This window comes from Emys orbicularis, chromosome 5 (assembly GCF_028017835.1).
Source record: "Emys orbicularis isolate rEmyOrb1 chromosome 5, rEmyOrb1.hap1, whole genome shotgun sequence".
In the NCBI taxonomy this organism is placed as follows: Eukaryota; Metazoa; Chordata; order Testudines; family Emydidae; genus Emys; species Emys orbicularis.
Genome location: NC_088687.1, coordinates 23,755,204 through 23,769,986, shown reverse-complemented (window position 1 = coordinate 23,769,986; position 14,783 = coordinate 23,755,204). Strand labels below are relative to the sequence as shown.

General features: G+C 40.2%; 1 protein-coding gene across 1 annotated transcript in view; it reads left to right on the top strand.

The window, feature by feature from the left end:
• CCSER1 (coiled-coil serine rich protein 1) overlaps positions 1–14,783 on the top strand; it is a 1,077,958-nt gene that overhangs the window by 257,794 nt on the left and 805,381 nt on the right. Inside the window, exon 5 of the mRNA XM_065405630.1 lies at positions 10,849–10,969. Within this exon, the coding sequence (XP_065261702.1) occupies positions 10,849–10,969 (121 nt within the window). The remainder of the gene's footprint in view (positions 1–10,848; positions 10,970–14,783) is intronic.

Genomic DNA, 14,783 nt, shown 5'->3' with positions numbered 1-14,783 from the left:
TTGTTAAACGTTCTGGTTGAGGGTGACTAGGAAGAAGTGAAGTATGTTTAAAACATTGTTAAAAGTAACATTATGCTAAGAAGAAAAAACTTGTTTTACTACCACCTTTTCAACTTAATTTTATATTGACTTTATTTTCACTTTGTGTATGTATAGTGCAGACTTTAGGAACCTAGATTCAGTTATGCCTTTCAGCAAATGGATTGCCACAAGCCACTGTGTTATTGGATAGGCTGTTGGACATCCATGAATTCCAAGGATGAAGGAGATTTTACAGAACTGCTAGCATGTCATAAAAATGCCATCTTTTCTGATTATTGCTGAGTTGCATAATCTTCTCACTTGGGCTCCAGTCTAGATAACACAAAGGAGATACAAGTGCAGCCTTTATGACTACTATGAAAAAGGTGGAAAACACATGAAGCTGATAGGATGTAATTCATTTGCCAGTAATGGACCTCTAATTGTAGCTATTACAAATGTTCTGATTGTGACTACGCTGTGTTTAAGACTTGGCCCTGTGGTTTTATTGCAGAATTATTACAACTAACCCTTTGGGGGCTATGGACATATAGTTCCATTCTTCTAGGCATTCATTTGGCTGATATTTTGAAATGTAGCAGTGGTCTGAGGGATAAGAGGGGCTAGAGTAAGCATAGAACTAGTAACAGTATGGATATATATTTATTTCCTTTTTTTCCCAAGGTCTAAATCAAATCTAGTCTGCAGCAGCAGGGGATGTACAGCATATTCTTTACTTACATAAGTAGGCTGGTGAAAAGTGTATTCATCCCCAAGTGCGGTGACCTTTCCCACAGCTTTAAGCACCAGCTCCCAGGCTTTAAGGCTTAATGATGCAGAGTACAACAGAGAGATTTTGTTGTGTGTCCAGGGCTGAGAAGGAGATTGTTCAATTGAAATTGTACTTGGATTTTGCCAAGGCGCTTAGGGTAGGTGATATCTCTAAATTTATGAAAAAAATAGATCTGGCTACTCAGGAATCTAAGGAATGGGTGAAGAGGACCAGTTGTTTGTAGTCGCAAAGTAGGATCGAGATTTGAAAAATCAAAATGGAATTATAAAGGGGACTGCAAGCTCTGTAAAATTGACTTTTAAATCAAAGTGATCCGGCACCTAAAAAATGCTGAGCATGTTGAAAAGGCACACTTTGATGTTGTGGTGCCCTTTCCGGACCTCACACTCCCTGAAGTGGTGCTCAAACCTTTCTCTTGTATACCACAATGCACTAGTGTGCAAGTAACTCAGATAATTTTAAAATAATGTTAACAAGTTCACTAGAATAAGAACCCAGAGACATTGTCCTTCAAAATGCGAATCAGAACTGAAGGTTTTCTGAGATTTTGAATTTTTTTCTCTTAACTTTCCCCCCCCTGCACTTTTATTCACTTTGGGGAAGACTGCAAGCTCAGGTATCAAAATATTGCTGTAAAGGTCTTGGGTTTGTTTGTTTTTTCTCCCCCTGGCTTAATCTGAAACCAGAATTAGAGAATTTGGGAGAGAGTTTGTTCTGACAAGGACTTCCATTGTGCAAGAGATCTAGAGAAGGAGCATCATTTTGAGTGTCTATACCAGGCGTGGCCAAACCGTGGCTCGCGAGCCACATGCAGCTCTTTTACAGTTCAAGTGTGGCTTGTGGACCCCCACACCCCATTCTCCACCTACCAGACTGGGGTGGAGGGGAGTTGGGGACCTCAGCTTTGCAGTGGGATGGTAGGGTAGGGGCTTCTGCCCAGTGGGGTTGGGTGTCTTAAGGCTTCAGCCCCACAGAGTGCACGAGCTGGTGCTCGGGGCTTCAGCAAGAGCAAGGCTGAAGATCCAAGCCCCAGCAGGTGCCTCCTTCGGTGCTGAAGCCCCGAGCCCTGGTCGGTGTGCCCTGGCTCTTGAACTTCTGAAGATTGTCATATGCGACTCGGAAGGTCAATAAGTTTGGCCACCCCGGTCTATACAAATGAAAATCCAGAACTTTTGAGGTTCACCCTGTTATTTAACATTTTAGTTATAGAGTTCAGGTTTTATTTGGTGAAAAGAACTAACAAGAGACAGATTGAATTAGCATAGCTTTTCTTCTAATTAAAGAAATGTTAATCAACAAAGCGCTTCATTGGATAAATTAACCACAGTTCTTATCAGGGTTGCCAGAATTAACAGACTACTTGGGGTCACAAGCTCATCTCTTATGAAATTACTCTAATACCAACAGCTCCTGGTCGGGTGGCCAGGATTGCTTCTTTTAAATGCTCCCCCCTATGCTTTTCATTCCTACTCCTCAATAACTGAATAATTCAAGTGAAAAAAAAATGCAGTAGCTCCCCATCTGAATTTTAGGAACAACTATCTTGTGTCATTCTGCCTGCGTATCATATACCCTATTGATGGTAGAAAGCGTAGCAATTATTCATATAGTTCCTTCCAACTATACTAATAACAAAGTGGCACAGTCCCTTTTGGTCTTTCTTCAAGCACACACTAGCATGGTATAAATTTAAGGACTATCGTTCATATTCTTTTGCTATTTATAACTTCTCTCTTGGTGCATCCAACCTCAACTCTTCTTTCTCGTGCATATGCATTACAATCGAGTTTTTAATTATACGATTGCAGCCTGTTTCGCAATTGCAAAATAACATCAATCAAATGTTAGAGACACATCTGTTAATCTAGATACCAATTTAGCCCCTTTCCCATAGGCCTCAGGAAAGTGTCTTTCTCCTGTAGCCCAGAGTGACCCTACAAGTGGGGAGGACCAGGGTGGATCTTTATCCTGTTCATCTTGAAAAAAGGGCAGGAGCCCTGCCAGGTGCCACCACTGAGCTGCAGCAATATATTCCCTGGCGTTTACTTTTCATCAGACAGCTAAATGGAGCACGTGCACTTGGTGATTAGTAGACATGGGTTCTGTTACACTTTTTGAAAATAAGGAATCACCTTCATCAGAGAGGAAGGGTAACACTTCCAAATTATTTTGGAATAACAGAAAGCTTACCCCATTAAAATCCCCTTCATGCCCCCATTCCTCACTTCATAAAAAGAAGTGCATTAAGAGGGGAACCAAAACGGCTTTGGAACTGCATTCCCCACATTTCAGATCAACATTCCACAGGGTAGGTGAAGGGTGGTGTGATGTAGGGTTACCATCTTTCAGGTTCCCAAAAAGAGGACACTACTGGGAGGGTCAGGGGGAATGGTGGGGGCAGACAGTTGAGGGGTGCTGGAGGGGTTTTTTGTTGGGTGTTGGAGGGATGTGTGTATACTTCGAGGGGGACCTGGGGGTACTGGAGGGGGTACCCATGGCCTCACTCTCGAGGTGGGGGGCAGTGTCACTCCCTGTCATGGTGGCAGGCCCAGGACGCAGAGCCAGCTGTCCATCAGCGCTTTCCTGCCTCGCCCGATTCTCAGGGCTGGGAGCCTGGGCCTGGGTGGGTAGGATCCGGCAGCTGTGGCTGCTGGAAAGGGACCAGTTGAGACATGGAGCCAGCTTTTTTCTGAGCTGCAATGTTTGCTCTGCAAAAATCCCAGACATTTCCTCTTATTTGAAAAATTCACCTGGAGAGAGGGTGGAGGATCAAAAAAAGAGGAAATATCTGGGAAAACCCGGACGTACGGTAACCCTAGCATGATGTCTCTGCGTCTTGTTCTCGTGGTATTCAGCATTCATTAGGTTTGCAGGTTTCTTTTACTGGTTGTTGTATAGAGAAATTTGGCCAGGCAAGCATATATTGCCCCCACAGAGACTATAAATGGGGGAATTTAATAAGAGGCAAAGAGATGCGGGTGAAGCTTTATGTGGAATGAAAGTGGTGAGCATCACAGAAAGTATACATATATAAATGGACTTATCACTTTAATGAGTAGCAAAAATCTCTCATTCTCGGTGGTATTAGTTAAGCTCTGAACATCAGTCTGAGTTGCTGCGTTGAATAATCAGTGGTTAGTAGCCTGGGGTGTTACAGCTCTTACCTATCTTTAATTATATATACATTTAGTAGGCTCAAATATTAAGGTCCTTTCCTGAGTCTTACCATGACTGGGGGGAAAAAAATAGTGAAGAAGCTGTATTATCAATACTTGTATTGTGGTGGCTCCTAGGGGCCACAGTCAGGGATAGTTGGGGTCCCATTGTGCTAAACAGTGTAATCACACTGTTTTGCTGCATTCTGTAATAAACAGGCACATAGGATTTTCCATGCTGGATTCAAACATTGTTCCTGATACTTCAGTGGCCTGTCTTCGGCAGTGACCCATGCGTGATGTTTCAGGGAAAAGTTATCAATCAATATAGTTCACCTAGCCTGTTGTGTGGATATCGAGGTTGAAGGATTCTTTCCGGACCTCTCTGCAATCAGTGTATGTTCCAAACCATGATACTTGATTATTCATACTTTAGCATGCATCGTGTGCAATGCTTTTAATTATCCAGCTCTTTTAAATCCAGCACCTCTTGTTTGGCGCTGATCCCCTGCACAGAATCTCCTAGGTCAGCTACACATTGTTTGAAAATTTTCCTTTGTCTTCTAAATATGTAATACTTGCTATTAGTTTCATGAAAAGACCCCTTGGTTTCTTGTATCAAGGGAGCATATTTTTTTGTTGAACAATGCTAACCTGATTCTGCCTCTTTTCTAATGTTAAAAACTGTTTATAATGAATCTAGCATTTGTGAACGGTAGCCCTCTGTTTATCCTCAGACTAGTTAGATCATATTTGGCAGCATAAGCTTGCCGAGTACTGTCCCACTGATATGCTTTAGTGTTTCCTTGGAGGAACCATCTCTGGCAGCGAGAGTGTATTTCACCCTCTATGACCAGTTAATGATGATTCAATTATCCCAGCTATGATGCTAATTAGTACCTTTTGTAGTGGTTTTTGTTTTGTTGGATACCTTTCTACTGAGAGCTGGACTGAGGCCACTACTTTCACACAGGTTATTGAACAGCTGTCAGATGTTAATGACTCCTGGCCATTGGCATTATTAAATAGGGGAATTAAAACTTCTGTATTAATAAAGTTAATGAATTAAGAGAAACCTGATACGTTAGTAATTCTCGTTGTTCTTGAAAAGAAAAGACAATATATTCCTCTGGTAATACATTATCTTCTGGGTGTACATAAACCAACAAGGATTGACCTGAGCCAAGAATAGCTAGTAGTAAATATCTGAGCTACTTGTTAAACATCAAGGGCAAGGTCTACACTTAAAATGCTTCAGTGAAGTGGTGTAGTTAATCTACCTCTGTGAAAGGTGGTAGCTATGTCAACAGAAGTCTTCCTGTCAACATAGTGCTGTCTACATCAGGGGTTAGGTCACTATGACAATGACCTTGGGGTGTGTGGATTTTTCATACCCCTGAGTAATGTAGCTATACCGATGTAAAATTATAGTGGTGACCTGGCCCAAGATTTGAAAGGAAATTTCAGGGGTTACAACAAAACTGTAAGTACTTCATTACAGCACAAGTTGAAGAATGTTAGAAGAGATGTACATGACATGAAATGACTGTATTTTTCTGTTTCAGTAATCTGTGGACATATATTCATAAGGAGGTTATCATATATATATCATATTAATATATTAATGTACTTATTTTATAATATATATATATCATATATATATAAGCTCCCTATTATAAAATAAGTACATTAATATTTTTCAGGGGATATATGTACATTGCAATTAAAATCCTGTGGCTGGCCAGCCCAGCTGACCTGGACTCATGGGACTCAGGCTAAGGGGCTGCTTAATTGTGGTGTAGACATTTGAGCCTGGGCTGGAGCACAGGCTCTAAGACCCTGTGAGGTAGGAGGGTCCCGGAGCTCGGGCTGCAGCCTGAGTCTGAACATCTACATCATAGCCCTAGTCAGCTGGTATGGGCCAGTTGCGGGAATCTAATTGCAATGTAGACATACCCTAAGTGACCATAAAGAGGACCCAGGCTCTTCTCATTATTTTCTTGATTTTGCAGTCATAATGAGTTTGTTTACAAGAGCTGTCCTTGTACTATGAAAAAAAGGAGAGAACATTTTTAGCAAGTACTGTCTCATTTGTATGTGACTTACAAGATATTTTGCCAGAAGTTTTTCAATTTCTATGGTAATAAATATTACTGTTGCTGACAGCAAAAGGAATTGTTATGTAGAGTATAAAATTAGTTGCTTATATACTTTAACTCTGATTTCGTGCTCAGTTGTTGTAATGAATGGGTTTCAAGGACAAACAAATTCTGGAGGTTTGCAAAAGCACATGTGCTAATGAGACATCTAGTGCCAATCCAACCACAAAGTTTGCATGTCCTTCACATATTTTGTTACCACTTTCCTGGCATTTAGCAGGCAATTAAAAGAGCAATTATCTTTTCTATCCTACAAATTGAGCAAAACTGGATCTCAGATTTCATATTAAATATTTCTGTTTAGAGGGCCAGGGCCAGCTCTTGTGAAGCAAGTTAGTGATTAGTATAGTAACACAAACATGTGGTGTTGAAAAAAATCACCACATATGGCGGAAGTAGTGCTACTCTGTATATTTCTCCCAATGGGCCAGAGTCTGATACTGTACACATGTTGAATAGAACCTTACTCGTAGTTAGGCAGTGAGCCAAAACTGTACATGAGCTTGGAAATTCAGACACTACATTTCACTGTTTTTTCAAACGTGTAAGTATCTGAATTTATTACTGCCCTGCTTATTTGCTGATAATAAGTGAAGTGAAATATATGAAATCTAATCATCTACTTTTGACGATGGGTATATTTCTTATTCATGGATGGCAGGAAGCCCTTACTTGTTACTCATGTGGTGTGGTACAAATTGGAATCAGTATTTGAATTGAAAATAAGTAAGTATTTCACAAATTTTTCTCCATACCAAATCCAACAAGAACAGTATTAACATAACCAGGAAAAAAGTATCATTAGTAAGGGCTAGTGAACCATAACATACAGAGGGGAATAAACATTAAAGCACATACACATAAATAATTTGATAGAACTGTTTCCCAGCTTCAAAAATAGCATATCCTAAATCTACACCATAAAATACAGTAATACATGCAGAAACAAAACTCAGTACGACAATAGAACGGAATAAAGCAATTACTTTAACAAATAATTTAATAATAGAGTGAGAGGGCATTTATACTGGGGTGTTCTGGCTAAATTTCAACTCAGGTAATTATATTTTGTTTACCTAAATTCTTCCTGCAGTTTCAGTTGGAAATGGCTTAACTTGTGTAACATCCCAGTGTGCTGCAAAGAGATTTTGTTTCACCCCAGAAGTGGCTATAGTTAACTGACAGCTAAATCTCTATGTGTATACAAACCCCTTGAGGTTTGTAAGTGTTTTGGGATCCTTCAGGAAAAAAGGTACTATATAAAATTATTACACCGATGATTATTTATGCTAGCAGTACATATAAAGGGGGGCGGGGGGGACGGGACTTTGTTAGAGGAAAACAAGAAGTGGAAAATGTAAAAGCAAAATGTCCTCAAAAAGTACGCAGTCTTTCACCATTAGTCTTATATGAAAGCTGATAGCCTGCAGTCAGGCATATTCTTATTTCTGTAATGAAATTTATGAACAGATAATAAGAGGAGAGGATATGAATATTGCTTCTTGCCTTGTTGCCACCTTTTCATGACATTTTAGTTAATTATCCTGTACCATAATGATGTACTGCTGGGTGTGCAGAGATTCAAGATAGCAAGGTAGTGATGTAGTTGCTTTGAGAAACGATGCCAACATTGCATCTCTGCGTGAAGTTGGAAGGAGAAGAAACAGTTGATCAAATGTCCCAAACTCAGAATAAATTTTGATCAGGCAAATAAACCTCTGCAGGGTTAAGGAGGCTTCACCTTCACCTTTAACCATATGTGTAAGGAGGTTATTCTACCACAGTAAACCACTTGCCTACTAAACTAAAGTAGTCAGATTTCAGGAGTTGGTCCGCTCATATGAACTTCTTCTAGAAAAGATTATTTGAATAAGAATACACTAATTGATCAAAATTATCAGGCAGAATATCCTCTGCAGGTTCTTTAGATAGGGATCAGATAGCTCTGGATGTTCACTCTGCAAGTTGCAAGATGACAGTATGAAACTATAGCTGCTGGAAGGGCACCCAGTCTACTGTTATAAAATAAGAGCAAAAGATGGTTGCTTGGTCCAGTACTGTCCTATTTTTGCATGTGTATTGGAGAGGGCATTTGGCAGTGCACAGGTGCGCACACACACAATATTTGCCTCTTTGTTTATACGTACGTAGCTACAGTTTATATCCCAGATATAAAATAAAGTATATAGAGAAGTATAGGCTGCAACTTGTCTTTGGAGTCAGCCTTCTTTTGTTGGTCAATATATAGGACAGTGACTAGGTTATAGACATCACTTTTAAGGAAGAGATGGAAGTGACATTTTATAAACTAGTTCTGTTTATGTTTCCAGTGGTTTAGACAGACTCAAGAAGGGACACAAATATTTTATTATATAAGGATAAAAAATCCAGGAAGATGTCAAGTGTATTCAAAAATAGTTACGTGAATTCCACTAAGGATTAATGTACAGCTTCTCTTCCTGTCAACACCTCATGGATTTCTGCCCATGCCTGGGCCATCTGTACTGTTCAGTTTAATCACTCAGGAAAGTCATGAGCCCTGCTGCATGCCTGCACAAGACAGTAAATATCCCCCTTATTCCTCTGTGTGGTTTACCCACATTGCCAGACCATCTGCATGGGGGAGAGCTGCTATTCCTCTTCCTGCACAGATGAAAGGGTGGAGCCAAGACTCTGCACCATGCGCTCCTGTCCCATCCCATCACGGAGCCATGGTGGAGGTGGCAGTCATCTGTGGCAGGAAAGGGGCTGATGCAGCCAGGAGCACCGCCAGCTTTTCTGCCGCCCTAGGCGGCGGAAGGTCCCGCCCCGAAATGTCACCCCCACAGAGGTGGTGGAAGGTCCCGCCGCCGAAATACCGCCGCGGTCGCCGCCCCCCAAATTTTAGTGCCCTAGGCGACCGCCTAGGTCGCCTAATGGGTTGCGCCGGCCCTGGATGCAGCATACTTCCACCATGGAATAAGGCATCCGAATTGTTCTTCTCAGAATCACAGTTAGGTCCCTGTCCTGCTCCTGGGCCAGCACAGTTATTCACTATCCACTGTCCCTTAATTGGACTGGATTTTGAGGTAGCAATCTAGCCACTAGAGCCGGGGAAGATTATAAAAGGCAGAGAATGAGAGAACAAAGCTTTTCGCTCATTACATCACAAAGGGATGGATGCTCATGGGCTGGAGACCATGGGATAAGCCAGCCCTGGTTACCGGATGAGACACACCTGGGTTGCATCAAGTGATCCGCATGTAAAAAACAATGCAGGAAGTTGCAGTAAAGGGGGGAAGGCAAGGAGATTGCAGCTATGGCTGTAGATACTGCAGGGAGCAAGAAGGCTTCTGCAGGTCCTGAATCAGCAGGGAAAAAGCTGAAGAAGCAGGAGAGATTGGGAGAAGGCTCTTCAAGCAGGGAGGCCTTGGGGAGACCCTGTCCAAGCAGGGAAGAGACTTGTGATGGCCAGCTGGGCCAAAGACTGCGTGAGCTTGTGCTTTGTTAATCAGCAGGCAGACAGTGAACTGGCCTTAAGGCCTAGAGCAGCGGTCTCCAAAGTGGGGTGCGCGAGAGGATCCTTGGGGGTGCGCGGCAGTTTGGTTTTTTTGCTTCGGCGCAGCAGGGGGTGCGTGCTCAAAATTTTTTTACTGATGGGGTGCGCTATCAAAAAAGTTTGGAGACCACTGGCCTAGAGGACCAGAGGACTCAATAAAGTAGACTCCAAGAGAGAGCTTGTTTGAACTACGTGTGGACAATCAGTTCTTAAAGGGCCCTGAAGAGAGGGGTAACAGAGGCAGAATGACGTAGAATGACATTTGGCCACTTGGTGATGCTCAGGTTGAGGCCAGCCCATGTTTAATTGCAAATGTATTCATTAAAATGAAGAATTTATTCTATTTGAAACACTTACAATGCCTTATAATTCTTTTTAATATTGACTATTATGTGTTACTTGATTAAATACATGCTGAATTTCACTACAGTCTTGGATTTTCCATGAGGATATTGTAAAGCAAGAGTGGACAGTTGATGTTGAATAACAATATAGAAAATAATCTGTGGGATTATTTTCTATATTGTTATTCAACATCAACTGTCCACTCTTGCTTTACAATATCCTAGATTATAGGTAACGGACATTCATATCCCAGGAATCCTAGATTTACCCCTAGATGATGAGAATGCCAGAACAAAGAGAGACTCCTTGATAAACAGGTAGCAAAATTTCGGAGAACTTTTCAGAGACAATAAAATATTGGCATATCCCACCAATAGGATCATAAATATATTCTCAGTGGCCTGTTTCCATGCAAATTGGTCACAAGAGTTTTGCTCCATTACTCCTGAGAAGCTCAGCAATGAAGATAAATTAGGTAGCCCACAAGGATGTATTGGAGGGCCTGATCCAAAACCTACTGCATTCAATGGAAAGACTTAATGGGTGCTGGATCAAGCCCATATACCAATTAGTTCTAGGTTCTAAGCCTGCCATAACCCTTTCCTTGAAACGCTACCCCATTGCTGACTTAAAGTAATCTTGTAGCATCAGTGTGTCTATGCTGGGTGGGGCTCATTACAATAACCCTTATATTGAGATGCTGTGTAGTCAGGTATGCAATGTAGTGTTGTGGTGTTTCTTTTTTTCATCATATTGTGAATGTCAATTGACGATTATATAAATTTTAAACTGACATCGAGTGTGCTTTGTAATACTCAAAGTATTTTATCTTCACAGTTTGCCGGGAAGATTCATATCAGTCCATAGTCTCCTGTGCTGCCGTAGTACTTACACCTATAGAACCACCTGGGGAAGCAAAGAAAAAAGAAGAGCCAAAAATGCCTGATGTGGCCAAACGGTGAGTGAATTGTTAAAATATTCATTTCCATTGCAATTAAAGCAGCAAAACCAAATTGTGCCCTTAGATATGCATGAGCAATTCCTTTCCACTTCACCAAGATTTATGATGGTATAGCTGAGGGCAGAAATTGGCCTGAGCCTGGGTAAGTTTCTTTTGTTTAACAGTAAACACCTTCCAGTGGTTGTGGTAATGAGGTGGTTTTTCAGTGTGAGGTAGGCAACGGACATTCATATCCCAGGAAATAGATTTTTAAAGAGTTTTATTACGGTTTTTTATTTCTATATAAATAATTCTTAATACTTGCATAATCTTTCTATTCAGTAATTGATAGTATAAAGACCACTCATTCCTAAAAGCTTTGCTCTACTTCGATATTTCAGTATTTTTCAGTGACTGTTTTACTGCTTTGATGTAAGGTCTGATGGCAGCTTCAGGAGTGTAGTAGTGGGCTTCCAAGTAAATCCTATTAAATTAAACAGACTGTAGTTTGATATCTTGCACCACTGCTTTGGATGAGAATCATAACCACAGCATGGGTAGCAGCATTTATCTTGAAATACCAGGCAGGATGGTTGTTCCTTAACAATTGAGTCCTTGGAGAATGGAAAAGACACATTTTTAATGAAAAGAAGAAAATACTTTGTGCAGTGACAAAGCACTGCAGTTAAAATTGTAGGCCATACATTTTAAAATGCACAAAGTAATTTTAAAAATAATTTAGGATTCTATAGTATCAACCATCATTACTCAAGGATAGATCTTCGGGCTGCATTAAAGTCCTTATCTTCAGTTCAGCTAGCAGTAAGGAAACTTAATTTTGGATATTTATTATCAGAAATTCTATTTCCACAAAACCTTAGTCTGAACACTTGCAAACTTTGAAAGGTTAAGAAGTTAGAAATCAGGTCCTCAACCTAGATTCAAATGTGGTAAGTCAGGATCAAACTTAGAAATATTTGCGCTCTTTTTATTTTATTGCAACTAGTAACAGATCTGACCCACGACACCAGATCTGAAGTCTGTCCATCCCCATTCCTTCTAACCTACATAGGCAGTTTGAATTCAGATACAGATTAAGATCTGAACTCCATGGCTCAGGCCTGAATCCAACTGTAATATGTATTCCACTTTTGAGATAAATCATTTGTTGTGAGTCTATCTATAATTAAATGATTAGCTACATCATAGACATTACTTTTGCTATTATTACATTCAGTCAAATATTGGAACATATTTTTATATAGTGTGTAATAGTATTTTAGGAACATGATTCTGCATCATATCCTTCTGTACCTCTCTGAATACGAAGTATTTGAAGAAGGTTTTAGGACTCAAAGTTTTGAACTGGGATCTAGAGTATTCAGGCTGAAACACTACAGTAAATTTGTATTTTCTCTCCACTGAGAGGCAAACCTGCAGTGTTCTTTGTACTACCTTCTCCACTACTAATATGATCTGCAGTTTCGCCTTTGTAATCTCTTGTGGATTTGGTCTAAGGCAATTTCCGTATGTGCTCAAGGAGTGAATGATGCTTCCTGGTTGACTTTTTCCTTCACCTAATTGATATTAGCAAGTCTGTTTTTTCCCCCCTTTAAAAACACACTGGCGATGTTTTCAAAAGCACCCTGGCAATCATATAAATGTCTCTGGTCTCATGCACACACGGGTCTCAGTAACAAGCTCTGACCTCTGATACTGTAGAGATTTGCATACTTCAAAATGTGCATCTCTTGCACTGTGACTGCTGAAACATATTTGAATGTATCCACATGAATCGAAAGCAAATACTATCACTTGATTAGTATATTTGTAACAATACATCTCCCAGACTATACAGGGGGCAGGAGGGAAACACATCTCCAGAACTGCTGAGCATATCTTTGATTAAGATTTCAGTAAATTATCTTGAAATTTTCAAAGCACTTTGGAACCAATTACTTAATTTTATCATTCATTTATTGTGTGATGTTATGATTAACTAACATGTCATGTCATATATAATCATTGTATGCTAAATAGATTTAAATTGTAGGATTATAGAAGTATGAGATTGATTAGTATTTAGACATAAGTGTGTATTAGGTATCTAAGTAATTAGGGCTGAATCGCAAACCTACAAGCTGAGGCCTGTAAAATGTCAGTTTAGCAATACTAGGCCATAGATTTAAGAAATCCTTGACATAAGTGACCAAAGAATTATGCCACAAAATTATGAGAAAAGATTTGCCAGTGAGTGATATTGTGAAAAATTAAAGGCAAGATTAACTTTTTATTACAAGTTACCTGATAGTCACATTTTTCTAACACATGCTCTAACCGCAGGGTGCACTATCTGTGTAACTCCTAATGAGAATAAAAGGAACCTATGAAAAATGGAGTGCCCCAGTATTCTTGGGGGACACAATACAAATGAGGAAAAAGTGAATGGACACCTCCGTGCAAATGCACAGAATGTCAGTGTAGTCATAATCACAAGATAAAGGAGGGCTCTCAAATTAGGTAAAATTAATTATTTACAGGAAAATGCTAGCAGGAATCATCCCTCTCCTGATGATTAATTGGTAAGGCATCCATCAGACCCTAAGAATATTGTTAAGGAAGTCAGTATAACTATATTTGTAACTTGTGCATAGGTCTTTATAGGATTTTTAAATGCTTGGGTAATCATAACCTTAATTGTAACTTTAATAAAACTTGTAAAACAGACTAGAGCCATGTCTATATTTAGAAGCGTACAGTGGCACAGCAGTACTGATACAGCTCTGCTGCTGTAAGAGTGCTTGTGTATCCGCGTCATGCCAGTGGGAGAGAGTCTACCGTCAACATAATAATACCAGCTGAATGAGTGGCAGTAGCTATGTTGGCGGGAGAGCATCTCCCACCGACATAGCGCTGTGCGCATGAGCGCTTATGCTGGCAAAACTTACGTCACTCAGGGGTGTGTTTTTTCACACCGCTGAGCAACAAAAGTTTTGCTGACATAAGTGCTAGTGTAGACATGGCCTAGATCTTGTACTTGTGTGTACTTGTATGTGTGGTCACTATCCTTGGTCTTTGTGTGTTCCTAGACACTCTAAATCTGAAGCAGGTATCAGAAGTGGCTTTCACTTTGTTGAGCTCGAAACTGTAGCCACCAGAGCCGAACCCCATGGTGGTGTAATACAACATTATTAAATTCACTTGAAATAAAATACAAGGCTACAGTTTACTGGGAGGATTAAGGCGTAATGGCTGAGTGTTGTGGAGCACCATTCTTAATGCCCCTTTCATTTCTTTCTCCTATCTCCATACATTTTTTTCACGCTATTGTCTACACGAACATCATTTCCATCCCCATTCATTAAACTATGACCCTCTTTTCATTCAACATCTTCTTTAAAATTTGCTTTTTCTATGAGGGCCACTAATAAAGAATTTAGAATTGGGGGAAAAACCCAAACCCAGTAATGTTTTCCTGCATTTAAATATCCCAGTGTGTCTTCTGTTTGTGTCCCTCTTAGATGCCAAGCCTGCAAACTGGCTTTGCATTGTCAGGCTCCAGTCGCCATACAGAACCACACTGACTTCATTTCAACTCTGCATGGATGGATGATTCCATTTATATGGAGCAGCTTGGGGGTTCAAGGCTTTAGATTGTAAAATCAGGGATTACTAAACTATAGATGATGTTTGCTGAATAGAATGTAGGAGTTAGTCTATTTAACAGTATCTTGGGTGTACACTTTCTGTGCGTCTTTCTGAAAATGTTTTTGGGTGTGTGTAGATGTAAATAAAATTGGAATAAATAACCAAATACTGTTGAAAGAGGGTG